At 43.6% G+C, this 15,827-nt stretch overlaps 1 protein-coding gene across 3 annotated transcripts in view; it reads left to right on the top strand.

Moving 5' to 3' along the window:
- Positions 1-84: 84 nt before the first annotated feature.
- LOC120564335 (GTPase HRas) overlaps positions 85-15,827 on the top strand; it is an 18,361-nt gene continuing 2,618 nt past the window's right edge. Inside the window, exons 1-6 of one of the 3 annotated variants that reach the window (XM_039809189.1) lie at positions 86-382; positions 10,308-10,452; positions 11,528-11,706; positions 14,012-14,171; positions 14,964-15,088; positions 15,318-15,827. The exon at positions 15,318-15,827 is cut by the window's right edge and continues 2,618 nt beyond it. In XM_039809189.1, the coding sequence (XP_039665123.1) occupies positions 10,342-10,452; positions 11,528-11,706; positions 14,012-14,171; positions 14,964-15,083 (570 nt within the window). In that variant the 5' untranslated portion in view covers positions 86-382; positions 10,308-10,341 and the 3' untranslated portion in view covers positions 15,084-15,088; positions 15,318-15,827. Of the gene's footprint in view, positions 383-10,304; positions 10,453-11,527; positions 11,707-14,011; positions 14,172-14,963; positions 15,089-15,317 lie in introns of all 3 variants that reach the window. The other 2 variants (XM_039809188.1, XM_039809190.1) reach the window with 2 other exon arrangements.

Raw genomic sequence — 15,827 nt, forward strand, 5'->3', positions numbered from 1 at the left:
GAGTGTCAATGTTTCCGACAGTATTTGAATGCAGCAGTAACATGCACGGTAACCGGGGCGGTTCTATGTTTGATAGAGCTGGGCGTGGGCTCGACACTCCTCATCCCCTCTGCTCTCTGTGGAAGCACATTGTTCAACGCGGGCTCGTTTTACCCAGAACCAATGAATGCCTTGGTGCATTACAGCTACTGAAAATTAAACGCGTTACCAGATAGAATAAGGTGCAGATGCTAAAGACGGCGGGAAGCGGACCGAGAACATTTTCTTTTCTTCTGATAAACGTCAACGTTACAGCTGAGAGGCAACAGAGTTGAAATATTTTTTTTCTTCTTCACCGGTAGACGAAACGTCGCTCTTGTCGCTAATTAGACCTCTGCTCGTTGTAAGTATGCAGTGCACATTCCTCTGTCCGAAATATGTCGGCACTGACTGTTTCTGTCTAATGGTAACGTTACCGCTTTAAAATGCTTTCAGTGTTTTTGGCCACCGCTGGAGATTGCGGTCCACAGTTAAAACATGTTAGCTAGCTATCATAACATTTTAATTCACGCCCGGCGAGCTTTATCTGTCGAGCTCCACTACTCATGCTTTCCTTTTAGTCTTGGCTACGTATATGGGGAATTATATAGATTATGAATTGTGCCTATTGTTGTTGTTGTTGTTGTGTTTAAAAAAATAAATAATAATAATTATCTATTTTGATGAACAGTCTCCCTTGAGTTCGGGGGTTGTAACTTGGTCATGGACGAATAACATTAACGTTAGACCGCCGTGGATTTCCCCGTCATCTTTAGTTTTGAAAAAGAAACCGAAGGCATTCAAATTAACAATGACTTTCTCTCGGCTGTGTTTTTGTCCAATAAAGACAACGCTGAGAATGAGGTTGCTGCTGCCGATATTGGCCACACAGACAAGTAACGTTAGGGTGACGCCCCGTCACACTGAGTAAAAACTCAATGTATCACTGCGGAAGTTAGATTCCATTACAAAGCATTTAGAAATACTCTGGAAGCTCTCTGTTAAAACAGTTTAGTAAGTTTAAAGGGAAAAAAAGATTGCCAAGACAGCAATAATGTACAATTGGTCGTCACTCAAATGATGAGCATAGGGACTGTAGACCAGAGGAGAAACCATTTACCCATCCGCTGACCTAAATCTTTGGCAACATGAATTTGTAGTCATTATACAAAGTATTAGTAACAATCACGTCCGTGCCTTCTTAGAAAACAAAGCAAAAAGTGTTTCACTTTTGTGTTTAATGTTGGTTTATTGACATTTGACTGTAACCGACTGCTGTTCACGTCACATCTGTGTATCCATCACAACATCACAGCTGCTGACCCAAGCATCCTGTATGAGCGACGTGTAAAAACCACATCGTTTTTCCATGATCATACAGGCTTGAGTACATTGGGCTAAGGAGGTCCAGTTTTATCAGTCGTATGATTTTATTTCTTTTTTTTTTTTTTTTTTTTTAAGAGTCGGAATGAAGGCAAGAATTCAGGCAGCTGGAAAACAGCTGGAGATAGTCCAGCCGGTGATAGAGGTGTGATGATAATCTTGTGTCCCTTTCTCTGAACAGCTGTTAGACTGGGTGGTGCCCAGCTGCTTGCCAAAATAAGAGTGACTCTTCTGGATGCCAATAATTTACAAAAGACAACTTTTCATATTGTTTTCATCTGGAGGCTTTTAATGTGTCACGTGTGTCGGTTTGAGACTTAAAGATGGCTCAGGATATGCTCTTTTTGTATATTTTTGTAAGCATATTTGAGTTTTCTTTTTTTTTATGTTATACTCCTGACTCGATACTGTTGTTCTTTCTAAGTCTTTAGGTTACGGAGGTTGGTTTTAAATCATTTTTTTTCTTTGCAGAACTGACAGAACATTTTGTGGGATCTTTTACAGCTTGACTGGTATTTTCTGTAGTATTTGTGATCCACGTAATGCTTTTCTGTGCAGAGCGTTTTCACATGCACTCACAAACTAAAACAACTGCACAAGATTCATGTATTCCTCCTTGATTGCAAAAATCAGTGTTGGGAGTGTTGGTGTCTGATGATAAGCCCAATGGCTCCTCTAACTGGCAGGCCTTTGTGTGGAGGTCAGCTGGCCTTTTCATCTCTGCTGCTGCCTCCACCGTCTCACCCTACCCGACAAGCTGAAAGGATGACCCAGTGGGGAAAAGGTCACTTGTACTCCAGTGCTTTTAAAAGCAGCTTGTTTAAGCATGCACACAGACGCATGCAGAAACTCCTTTTGTATACATGTTTGTAAGGTAGAAAATCTCAGGAGGAAGAATTGTTTATTTAAGGATTTTCTCCTAAGATTCTCTTTGATCAAAATTATAGTTTCATGTTTTTGTATTTTCTCTGGCTTCCTACCCTAGGAGAAGACTAAAATGGATAATGCTGTTTTAAAGCAGACTGATCTCATGAAGCGGCGTATGTATGACACGCCAATTCGTATGCCATTGTTGGCGTGTTATCAAGACGCATACTCGCTTTCTAGCGTGTTTATCAACGCCGTTTGGCCTCCATTGACTTCCATTACCTTGCGAATCGCCGCGCAGGGAGGTTGGTTGAGGTGGTGGATGGGTAAAACACAGGACTTTCGCCCAGGAGAGCGGGGATCGTGTCCCGTGTGTGGCGTTTCCTAAAGCCAACCCTGTTGTTCTTTTCCTAAACTCGACCGTCGCTTTCTTCTTTTCCTAAAGCCAACCCCGTTCTTCTTTTCCTAATCCCAACCGTTTGTCCGTTTCTTGTTTCCCTAAAACCTGCGTGTGACGTAGTCTCGCGGTAACGCGCCACGTGGCTTTAGAAAGTAAGTGCCACGTGGCGTGTATGTTTACATTGTGACGTTGCAGACTGCCGTCCGTTGTATACAGCGTAGACATAGACGCGGATAGCTCGTAATGCGTACAGATAACACACCGCTTGGCGTGTATGTTTACGCAAAGTCATGTTGCCATGTTGTTTAAAGGGGTTATAGTCCAACAAGTAGATGTTATCTCTCAGTTGATAGACTTCATAAGACTCGCTTAAAGTCCTCACTTGTTTGTTTCACTTGTCGTTTCATCGACTTAAAAAGCAGAATAGTGATTCCTTCGCTGCAGGTCAACACTTATATTTGGAGGATGATGTCATTCATTGGAGAGAGCAGTGGGAGGGAGCGGTGTGCTGTCGAGGCTCTAGGATGGGTCTTGGAGTCTCAGTGTTCGACCGTGATACCTCCCTAGAGAGGGTCTCCTTACCGTCATAGCTCCATTAAAAATCTATTATCTCTGCAGTGGGCTTGTGGCTCTGCCAGTATGGATTCTTTAACCAATTAAGATCTTTAATGGAGAGCAGAATGCATGTTGAGGAAGATGGTCATTCATGTGTCCTCCTTGCACCGTGGGTTTTAAAGTGGTGGGATTGTTTGCCAGGTTATCAGGAACCATAGAAAAAGTAACGAGGTGATAATTTAGCATTATTTATCAGAGTTAGGTGGCCAAATTAGCTGGGACAAAGCTGGCAAATGTTGAGCATTTTCATTATTGATTTCTTTATACATTTTTCAGTTTCCAGGTCGACCCCTCCCTCCTGTGGTTTTCTATGCCCTTGGCATATAGTAAGAGTAACCCTCACCCCTCAGCCACTCTCCTACCATCACCCCTCTCACTGCTCTGTACTCGCACCCACCGTAAGCTGTCATGTAAGATTATCCTCTTGGTCCAGGCGGGGTTCTAGGGTTTCAAAACGAACTGTTAATTTCCCAGGCTGGAGGTTGCGAGCTATAAATAACCCTAAACACAGACTTACTGTAAAGTGCTCCTTGATCAAAAAAAGGAACAGCTATGCAAATAAATTGGGGACTTTGAAATGGAAGAGGTCACAGACTTGTAGATGACAAGATAAAAGCCTTTCTCAGAGCCGTGTGTGTGTGTGTGTGAACAGTGGTAGCATACTCCGTTTAACGTCCGTGAGCTGATGTGTTAATCCAGGTCACGTTGCTGTGGGGTTATTACTTTTGTCAGGTGCATTGTATGAAAAGTGGGACGTTGCGTGACCTCGTCGTGGTTGTACGTATGTTTTTACAGGTGTACTGTGCAGGTGTAAATGTGGCCAACTGTTGCACGTCTGGGGCGAACAAGAACTGCACAGGTTAATCGTGCACTGACAGTAATTACTGAACAATATGAATATTAGGACTGCAGACGAGGGGATGACACCGCTATAGGTGCAGGATAACCATCTGTGTGTGCAGAAGTAAAACAATAAAAAAACAGACAAAAAGTTGTCGTGCTTCGTCCCCATGTGTGGATAAAATGATAGTGCGCTAACGGTTGTGATCTTCAGCGGCTGTGTCCTCAACCGTCCTCTCTATCTCCACTAAGCACAGCTCTGTATGAACCCCTACTAACAACAAGTAGCTCTGAGAAAGCGACAACATCGCTATCAATGATTAATTTAGCTATTCATCTCCATATGTATGTGTGGATTATTAATCAGCTGCTGACTTGGCCTAGTTTGAGAAGAGATGGCACGGCTGTCTGTTTTTCCTTTCTCCACTTCCCCAGTACCGGGCGCGGGTGTGTTGACTTTATATTTTAGGTTGTACATTTTCAAACGTTTGGCAGGTGTACACTTGAGATCTGGTTATATATAAGAAATGTGGCAACCAACCATGTCAGAATCTGGAGAGCTGTGGGTGTGTTAGAGACTGCAGGTGTCAATCTGTTTTTGTTTGCTGTATGTGTGTCCTACATTTTCCATCTTTACTGCTTATGCGTTCAATTCAGTGAACTTTATTGGCATGAAAGTTCTTAAGCAATATAGAAAAGGCTTCTGTTTGGGATTTAAGTTTTGGTACATTTTGATCTATATTCGGTTATTAAAATAATCACGTGTTTGTGTGCATCATTGTGTCATGGTAAGCATTTATCATTGCCTTGATTGAGGCAAGTAACGCTTTATTTGTATAGCACTTTTTTAAAAGCACGCATTTACAAAGTGCATCACACACAGGTGCAATACATATGAAGAAATAAATAAGAATAAACATGAATTACAAAATACATAAAAAAAATTTTTTTTAAATACAGCATAAAGGGGATGTTGCCCTTTACACAAAGGCTAATGTATAAAGGTGGGTTTTTAAAAGACGCTCAAATATATGCTAATGTGTCTGTGCTCATATTAATTGTTAATGAAATAAATAAATAAATAAAAAATGAAATCATTCTTTGTAGCCCTAGCACACTCCTCATCCCCTGAAAACCCCACTTTCTCTAACCCCAATGACAAATCTATAATAATGTAACATGTTATTTTGTGTCCTTGCTGTTTCCATCACATTAAACTAGCCCTGATGTGAATCCTTGCCCTGTTTTGAGCTTGTGGCCTACAGGGACCAAAGGTGTTCCAGCGTCTGTCTGCCCTGCATAAGTCTCTCCGCGCAGCTGCTGTTTTATTTGGTTAAAGGAGGCTGTAAGGAGCGAGGCTGGCTCTGCGGCTCTGCCACGGTCTCTGTACTCCAGCCAGGGTGGGCTGCACGGTGTACCAGGTTGATTTATTTACAGTGAGGGAAAAGGAAGCTAAATGTTTGGCCACAAGACTGAGGATTCAGGATAATTCCCTTCCTGTTGCGCTTGAGAATTATAGCAGTGAGGGTGTTTTTACAAGGAGACCATTGTTGATATTGGTGACGTTCAGAGCTACCTGTTCCATTAAGGCGAACAATGACTTACGGGATCAGGGAATCGTTGCAGAAACGTGTGTCTGTGTGATTGAATGAGAGCAGCTAAATGGCTGTGTCTTTAGTTAGCAAGTCTGCTTTCCTGTCAATAATTAACATTGGTCAGCCAGTCTTGGTCTTGGCTAATCTAAGTCTGCCCCCACATCCGCATAGTCACACCTCTCAGACACAAATAACACAACGTTTTTACAGAGAGGTGGTGAGAAAAATATTAATAAATCAATCTTTTTTATTTGTCACATTGTATGGGGTACAATTCCAGTAAAATGTTTCCCCAACCACTCCTTAAATGCTCTTTGGATGCTTTTATATAGGCCTTAGTGGTCCCCTAATACTGTATCTGAAGTCTCTTTCCCGAAATTCAGCCTTGGTGCAGAATGACAGTGATGATAGTCCCACAATGAGCTTTCCTTAGTATGTGCCGTTTCTGTGTCTGTAGCTATTGATCAGGAGAGGGGGGGAGGTGGATGGTGGGGGTGTGGCCTTGACCAACTGCCACTTTGCTCGTTTGAAAGCCATGATGTCTCTCTCTCTCATGGGTGGGCCAAATTCTCTGGGCGGGCAAAGCAGAGAAAGGGGAGGTAACTTTGCTCCTTATGACCTCATAAGGGTGTGTGTGTGTGTGTGTGAGTGTGACTGTGTGTGTGTGGATGGTGTTGGAGTTGAAAGTGGCTACACAGTAGTGTAGAGAGTACAGCAGGGGACTTAAAACACAGCCCTGGGGTGCTCCACGGTTAAGGATGAGGTCTGCCTGTCAGGAAGTCAAGGATCCACATGCACAGTGAGGTGTTTAATCCCAGATAGCTTCCTTTCTTTTACGGGTGAGATAGGGTGGCGTGGAGAATGTGTGCTATGGCGTCTTCCGTTGATCGTTTGGAACGGAAGGCAAACTGTAATGGGTCCACTGTGCTAGGTAGTGAGGAGCATATGTGATCCTTGACCAGGCGTTCAAGGCATTTCATCAGTACAGAGGGGAGTGCCACAGGGCGGCTGTCATTCGGGCAGACTGGTCTTGTTTTCTTGGGCACAGGAATGATGGTGGACTTCTTAAAGCATGTGGATATAACCGACGGAGCCATTGACAGGTTGATTATCATTGTCACTACCGGCACTAGTTGATCGGCACTGGGGGTGTCACGATTCTCCAAATCCTCGATTTGATTACATTTTTGATTCTACGGTCACGGTTCGATTCGATTTTTAAATTTTTATTTATTTATTTATTTTTTACATAGCACAGGTTGCTATGCCATTTTTAGACTAGACTTTTATGCAATATAATATCTGCCCTTTGTTCGCAATGTACCACACTACATTGTCAAATTTAAAAACTGTATTAACAACATAATGTAACAATAACTTCTATCTATAACCTGCCATCTAGTTTCTGATTACTGGGGAGTTTAGTTTTTTTATGCTTTTGCATGTAGTCCTTTCAGAGGCTGTGTTCATGTCACCTGTTACTCCTCTCTTTCTAACAAGTTGAGTTTAAGATGTGTGTGTGTGTGTGTGTGTGTGTGTGTGTGTGTGTGTGTGTGTGTGTGTGTGGCGTGTGCGTGTGCGTGTGTGTGTGTTCCCTTGGGAGATAAACCACAAGAGAGAGGGTGTGTATGTGTTCTGCTCAGGATGGCTGAAGCGCTGATGTTTACCACTCTATAGTGAGCGAGGAGTTTGCGTAACAGAGCTACACGGAGTGCATTTTATGTTTATGGATGACAGTTGGTTCTCTGGACAAGGTAAATCAGCATATGTGACCCGCGTTGCTCATGAAATCCTGACAGATTGATTACACACTCTTAACAGGTGGGTCAGGTTAGTGATTTTCTTTTTGAGCTCACTTAAGGAACGTTCAGCAAAGTGAGACACTGTCGATGAACAGGCCGAGATGTTTAACCCCATGTGACCTTATTTTACTCCGAACTACGTGATGTATGACAGACTACTTTTGAAGTGCAATTTAAGGCTGCTTTGGGTGTTAAGGTGATGCAGATGTAGATAACTGTTTCTAACAGGATATAATATGATTTGGATGTCATTACTGTAATTTTGTGTTGAAAGTGGCGATGAAACTGTTCAATTAAATTCAAAGTATAAATGCGTAAAAATGTCTGAAAGTGACCATATTATGAAAAAAACTATTTTATTTTGGGTCTCTGGGTCTCATACAAACTTGGAAAAAAACATCCATGCTGTTTGGAGTGAGATACGGGTTTCTTAATGTATCCTGCCTTCAGTCTCCGGGTGAGCTGGTCAAACTCGGCAGGGCCGTACGTCATCGGCCAAAACCTTTGGTGTGCGCTAACCACTTTAGCTAATACCACATCAGCTAACTGTTTGTTCCTCCAACTTCGGTCAGTACAAGGCAGGATTAGCCGGGAGACTTCTTCTAAACAAGGGCACACTTCCAACTGTGTGTGGAATACCTGCAGAACAGGGACATGTAAGTAGTTCTATAGTGTTGTAGCAGTGTGTTGCCATTGAGAACGAGGTGGCTAACCGCTAGCAGCGCTAGCTTCTAGCTAGTAGTCCTTACCTAGCTACTGCGCATGTGCGACTCTCAACAAAGATGGGATAGAAGTGCGATGCCTCACTCCGTAGCTAAAACAGAGACCTGAACACACAGGGTGAAAAGAGGAGCTGCGGCAATGTGCAGTACAACAAAAATATGGTGTTTTAAAAAAAATTTAAACCATGTAAACCTATTCTGGTACAACCTCAAAATACAATTATGAACCTGGAAATGAGCATAATATGGGAACTTGAAGTCAAGTTTTTGGTCACTACTTTCAAACAGAAAGTGAAACTAAAGTGCCAATCCTGGGAGGTACAGGAATTCCAGTGATTTTGCTCTGAGCTCTGATGACATTGCTGTGATGACGTGACCTGACCACTCATTGTTGTCTGCACAATGTCAAACTGAAGCTATAACCATGGGAGGCTCCAGCGGTTGCCATGGGCCTCCCAGCAGACCAAAGTTAGCCATAGGTTTTAGTCACACTAGCCCTAGCTTGTATTTCATTTCACCTAGCAAAATCTCCATGATAGCTTCATGTCTCTCTAACTCTGACTCATCATGTGCCATCATGTCTACTGCAGGGCTGGTATGAGGTCGTTTTCAGGTCATAGATTTGGTAATTGCTTAGTAAAGGTGATACATTTGCAGTAAGCTTAGTCACGCTGTGCCACTGTATGTATGTATGTAGTGGAAACACCCATATGACTACTTTTGCTGCCAGTTGACTCAACACGACTCAACAATTTTACTGATTAGCAGTGATGTTGGGATCTGTGTGTGTGTGTGTGTCTTTGTATTGCCTTGTGTCTATTTATGGACATACATGTGTGGTCTGACTCCAGAGTTGACATTGTGATAGAACAGTTGGCATATTCTGTAAATTCCCACATTTTGAGTACGCCTGGTCCTTCTGGTAAAATCGGAAATTGTTTTTTCTTCACTGCTTACTTCCACCCAGCCATTTTACAACATCTCGACCTGTTGACTGATACAAAATACTCGTCACAACTAAATTATTTCAAAACCTTTTTAATTAATAGTTTCTTAGATGTGAAGAATGGCTTTTGAGGCCTTTTATCTTTTGGATGATTAAGAAGAAACATGTTTTTTTCAATTCAGAACTGTACTTACAATGTTACCTGTCCATGTTGGAACTGCTTTACTTACATTTTTCCAGATACACTCTACTGTAGGTCCATTAATTCATGTAAAGGTGATGTTTAGGCCAACCTGTGTTGTGTAAGTTTTAGCCTACAGAAAATGGATATCACTCGTGTTTTCTCAAGAGACCGACATGTTTCTTTAATAACTTTAATTTGATTTATAGTCAGAGCAGCCCTGTTACATCGACTAGACCTCTTAAGTGGGTTCAGTGGGTCCATAGGGGACAACTGCAGGCACACCTGGAGTCATAAAATCCTCTTTTAGGCCCCTCATTCTGTTACTATGGATTGATCCCTATTGAAGAAGCAAGGCAAACCAACAAACAGTTCATAGCAAAAAGCCTAGCTTTGTTAGTATTAGTGAATAGTGAGTGTTGAAAAGGAAGAACGGTGCAGATATTTAACTTTTTTTTTTTTACACATTTTGCTTTCAAAATGTGTTTTGTTCATTATGTTTTTCCTCAATGGTTGCTCTATTTTTCAGATTTTTTAAATTTTGAATAATTTTGCCCTTTCTTTTTCTCCCTCGCTGCCTCCCTAGCTCTCCCTCTCATACACACTCTCTGCTGCTCACACTGAGCGGGAGAGCATTGGAACATTGAGTACCTTCAGCACATTTTTCACATTCCCATTTGAGGGTCTCAACCTTCGCCCCCACCACACACACACACACACACACACACACACACACACACACACACACACACACACACACACACACCAAAACCACTGATGTCTCTCACCACTGGGCAGCAATGGTTGTGGACCACATCATGGCAGTCCAGTGACAGAGAATAGCCTGTCAAAGCTCTGTGTACGTCTGTTATGTCCAAACCCGATAATCTCAGAGTGCTAACCTGCACCTTTCTTTCTCCCTTTCTTCTCTCCAGCAGCGGTGTGTGTGTGTGGTGAGCAGCAGCGGCAAAGATGACGGAGTATAAGCTGGTGGTGGTGGGAGCTGGAGGTGTGGGCAAGAGCGCACTTACCATCCAGCTCATCCAGAACCACTTTGTGGATGAGTATGACCCTACAATAGAGGTATGACTCTCTTCTGCATGTCTTACACATTCTTCTTGTGGGATGCATATTGTGTTTTGCGGTTGAAAGGTAGACAACGGTCGATCGTATTGTTAAAAAAGAAAGACCGCTCAGTCTAACGATCAGACGAAATTCCTAATTTTCTTTTAGGCAGAAATATTTACTCCGCCCTTCTGTAATTCTTATATTTTCATGGAAACAAGACACTGAACAAGATTGCAGACATTGCAAAGAGGAGAGTGAAGCTTGTGAGAATGTTTCCTCCTCTCTTTTTCTCCACTCTCTCCCTCTCTTTCTCACCACGCCTGCCTCTGGCCAGACAATGTCCTTTTTGTGTATTTGCATTCCTGGCCCCTATGCTCTAACAAACAAAAGGACGGCACTCAATGTTTTTGTGGCTGCGTGTTGGAAGGCTAAACATTGGCTCAGATACCCTGCTCCTCTGATCTCTAGATGTGTATTGGACCCGGAAGTGGACAGGGAATTAATAACCCATACGTCTTGATACACATACAGTCAACATCCTATCTCTGTGTGTTTGTATATGGACATGTTGCTTAGCACTGAATAGCCAAGGCCAAAGATGCAACAATAGGGCCGGGCACCGAACTTCGATACTTTTTAGGATTGGACCGAATTGCCTCCATAGTATCGAGTAGCGAAAAATGCCTCGTAATTCAATACCAAATTTCAATACCTTAGGAGTAAATCTCAACGTCGGTTAGCAAACAAGCATGCAGCTTGCTTCTACGAAGAGCTAATAATGCTGGTGATTGGCTGTCGACACATCGAGGAGGCATGCAGGAAAAACTCTGGGGCTCATGCGTGTGTTGTATTTTGAGAGGATTGACTACAGTAAAAAAGAGATTTGTACTGTAATGTTGTAATTTCTTTTTGTTAAAATGTTCCGCATCTCAAGTTTCAGGTCAAGTCTGAAGTCGCACACAGTGTCTGCCCACAGTGGCCTCACATTCTACCTGAACCATCCGTTTTGTGTCTGACTTTTGTAAGATTGCTCATTCACACATTTTTACCACCTCTTTTTAATTGTTGGACTTTGTCCATTTTTCTGCAGGACTCGTACAGGAAACAGGTTGTGATTGACGGGGAAACCTGCCTGCTGGACATCCTGGACACTGCAGGTCAGGAGGAGTACAGCGCCATGAGGGATCAGTACATGAGGACAGGGGAGGGTTTCCTCTGTGTCTTCGCCATCAACAACACCAAGTCTTTTGAGGACATTCACCAGTACAGGTGTGTGTGTGTGTGTGTGTGTGTGTGTGTGTGTGTGTGTGTGTGTGTGTGTGTGTGTGTGTGTGTGTGTGTGTGTGTGTGTGTGTGTGTGTGTGTGTGTGTGTGTGTGTGTGTGTGGCAGTGTGTGTGTGTGTGTGGCAGAGTGTGGCAGAGTGTGGCAGAGTGTGGCAGAGAAAGATGGTTTGGGTTTAGGGATGCAGGGGCACCACAAATCACAACAATGATATTGAGCATTATGAGCTCTGTTGTTGCAGATGTGAACCTGTGTATTCACTGGCCAGTCGGGGGTGGAGTTCAGACACAAAATCATTTCTGTTAGTTCTCTCTCCAAGGTTCTGTGTATGTGTATTTTTGTGTTCAGTGTGTGTTGCAGGGACTCCCATGGGGTCTGGCTAGAGAGGGGGTGTGTATGCGTATGTGTGCCAGCTCTCTGCAGTAGTTGGGTGATGTCATGCTGTAGCGTTTAACACGGCTAAAGAAAGCTTAGCCCCCAACTGGAGGATTACAGCACGATGCCAATGAAATCGATCCTGACTCAATTAGGGGAGCGGGGAGAGGTAGCACTTTCAAGGACAGGGAAGGAGAAAGGGAGGGAGCGGGGAGAGATTCAGCTGGAGATGACAGTATTCTCTCTCTTTGCCACATTTTGTCTTTCTCATCACATTAGACACCCACTTGCCAGTCTAGCAGGTAGCAAGTAAAAGAGGCTGCATATTTACTTTGCCACCTCCTCTACAGATTTGCAGGGTTTTTTGAGTTTCTTACACACACATTTGCTTGTCTTATTGCCACTGTAGCCCAGCCTTTTTTGGGCCTGGCTTTAACGCAACTGCTAGTATCACTGTAAAACAATTGTGCAACTTGTGAAAGCGTGCGTGGATCTTTAGTTGGATGCTAGAATAGGTGGTGGCTCGGTTAGAGCTGTTGAGTTATTTAAAGATCTGTTGTCTATTTTACTGGCAAAAATAGTCAGAGGAATTTTTGCAAAACTGTTGGCACATACTGGCATGGTACGTGCTTTAAACCAGCTTAAGGCAATTTCTTCTTTAATTTGAACCAGCCAGCAGTATTCTACCGTACTCAAGAATGCACCAAATTGATAAATTATATCTTCTTTTGGAGTTTTCTGTAATTTCATTGAAATTTATTGAAAAAAAATTCTGATACAGGATATAAATTCCTCTATTCCAGACTCCAGCAACACAAAGTGTGTGTGTGTGTGTGTGTGTGTGTGTGTGTGTGTGTGTGTGTGTGTGTGTGTGTGTGTGTGTGTGTGTGTGTGTGTGTGTGTGTGTGTGTGTGTGTGTGTGTGTGTGTGTGTGTGTGTGTGTGTGTTTGAAATTTTCTAACAATTCATAAATAAGTTACATAAATTACTGACAAGCTTTATAATTATACATTACACCTTTTTGACAGGCAAAATGCATCCAACCTATTCTTAAAAGAATTAATTGAAGGGGAACGCACAACTTCTTCTGGAAGCTCGTCCCATGAGTTTACCGCACGGAGTGTGAAAAAATTCTTTTCAGACAGGCATGTTCTAGGTTTGATTACATTTAATTTATTTTGCACCTGGGTAGCTCACCTGGTGAAGCGTGCGCCTCATGTACAAAGGCTCAGTCCTTACCGCAGCGGCTGCAGGGTTCGATTCTGACCTGCGGCCCTTTGCTGCATGTCATACACCCTCTCTCTTCCCTTTCTGGTCTTAAGCTGTCCTGTCAATAAAGACCTTAAAAAAATGCAAACAAAATAATCTTAATAAAAAAAGAATATGCCTGTTGAAATACCTGCCTCACCAGCATATAACAAGGCAATGGTCTACACAGGGTAACATGTGGAACTGTGGTCATAAACGCCATTAGCAGTGTTGACTGCAGATGGGCAGGGCTGACTGTAGGCGATGCATCCTGCTGTACTGTGGCTTAGGGAGAAGAAGGGCTGAGCTTATAGATTGATCTGACCCACTCCTCTCACTCAGTTCCCCCTGCCTGGCGTTTGGCGCTAGCTGCTGTAGTGATGAGGTAATGCTGTTCGCAGTCTGCCTGTTGTCCATCCCTCCCCCTCCCTGCCTTCCTCTCCACCTCCCTCCTTCAGCAGTGCAGCACAGCCCAGCACCGGCGGGCCCTGGCTCTTCCTCAGGGTCCTAGAGCTCCCTGGGTGGTTGGCTCACCAGTGCTGGAGCGGCTGTTGTTCATGAAGCAGGGAGGATATGTCACCATGACTAAATGCAGTGCTGGGGTGGGTTAAGGAAAAGTTTTGCAATTAAATGTCAACTATGGCAATTTTCTTGTCCTGCAATCCGCAGAGAACAGATTAAACGTGTGAAGGACTCAGACGATGTTCCCATGGTGCTTGTGGGAAACAAATGTGACCTCCCGGCACGCACGGTGGACACAAGGCAAGCCCAAGAACTCGCCCGCTCTTACGGCATCCCTTACATCGAGACCTCTGCCAAAACACGACAGGTAGGTAGTGAACAAGAAGCACACACCCACAATACTATACGTGCACTTTAATGGAAGAACCCTTTCTCTCTCCCTCTATCTCTGGTATTCAAAATTACTTTTCAAATTCCATTGGTATGTTAATTTTTCCTCCCGTCTTTGCAAGCCACAAAACTCAGATTATATGTATATTTGAAGTCGTCCCCCCCCCCCTGTGCTGTATCATACTGTAGTAGTAAACAAGTTATGACAGTGTTCCAGTATGGGCTCTGTAGTTTTACATTTTGCATGCGTATTCAAGCACATGAAGAGCAGTGAATGGCTCGCGGTAGTGATTTGTGTTGCTGGAAACCTTTTATTATGCCGCAGGCGATGACTCATAGCCAGGTTACCTTGGCCTGAGAACAGAGCTACAGTATTTGAAAGGCTTTATAAGGACAAGTCGCCGCACAGCTCCCACTGTCTCTGACTCACTGTCACACATAATGTAGGTACATACAGACTGTCGCATTCACCATTGAACTCGCAGAGAGTCAGTCATTCAAACAGAAGACTACAGTGTGCAAAGACTTGTCTTTTAATCATTAAGATGCCTTGATTAACGCTGTCTGAAATATCTGGGTTGCCATAGTGATGTTGCCAGGCCTCTCAATGGTGAGTACACCTGAGAGGTTTGCTGTCAGTTATAAGGGGTGTGTGCCGTGTACTCCACTTATAATGGACCGTTATAAGGGCCCAATCTTTCTGTAACGTGTGTGTGTGTGTGTGTGTGTGTGTGTGTGTGTGTGTGTGTGTGTGTGTGTGTGTTTACAGGGAGTAGAGGACGCCTTCTACACACTGGTTAGGGAGATCAGACAGCATAAGCTGAGGAAGCTGAACCCACCTGATGAGAGCGGTCAGGACTGTATGAGCTGTCGCTGTGTGGTATCGTGATGCAGGTGAGACATCTCCAGAAATCAGTTTTTCTTCTTTGACAGTTGACACGGTCCTATGGGAAGTCTCTAAATGAGTCTGTTATACTGAAACTCGTATGTCTTTTTATGCATAGGACGGTCCATTGTAGGTGAAAATAAATGTTTAACTTTTCACTGTCTCAGTTTTCCCAGGGAACAATAAAATGGCGCTAACATCTGTCCGTCTCCCCTCTTGTGTCATTTCATTCCCCAGCTGACTGTTGGCACGTTGAGGGAAAAAAAAATGCTACAGAGCGTAGTGGCAGCATGGACTTAAAAGATAGAAAGATAAAACGACTCAATGATGAAATATAAACTTTTTTTCAAAAAGAGGAGGAGTGAAGCAGAAGCTCTCAAGGAAACCACCAGAGCTGACTGAACCATAGACCTTCATGGAAAGGAGGGTTTGGACTGTTGCCTAAGTGGCTACCTGAAATAGCCCAGTCCGGCCCCTGTTTTTTGGTCCACACGTCGACCTGTGAGCAACACCACTAATGACTCTTTGTCACCTCCAGTGTGGTCTCGCTGGGTAGCTCAACAAGTTTCCTGCTAACTTATTGTTTTCAGTCTCAACACTGGTCTTAAAGGGGGTGTTTCCGACCTCCTCCCACCATGAAAGCCTAATTCCACCCCCCCACCCTCCTCCTGCCTGCCTGCCTGCCTGCCTGCCTGCCCGCCCACTGGAAGAACTGACTGACTTAAATGGAAAGGACTGGAATGGACG

Source organism: Perca fluviatilis, chromosome 8 (genome assembly GCF_010015445.1).
Source record: "Perca fluviatilis chromosome 8, GENO_Pfluv_1.0, whole genome shotgun sequence".
NCBI lineage: Eukaryota > Metazoa > Chordata > Actinopteri > Perciformes > Percidae > Perca > Perca fluviatilis.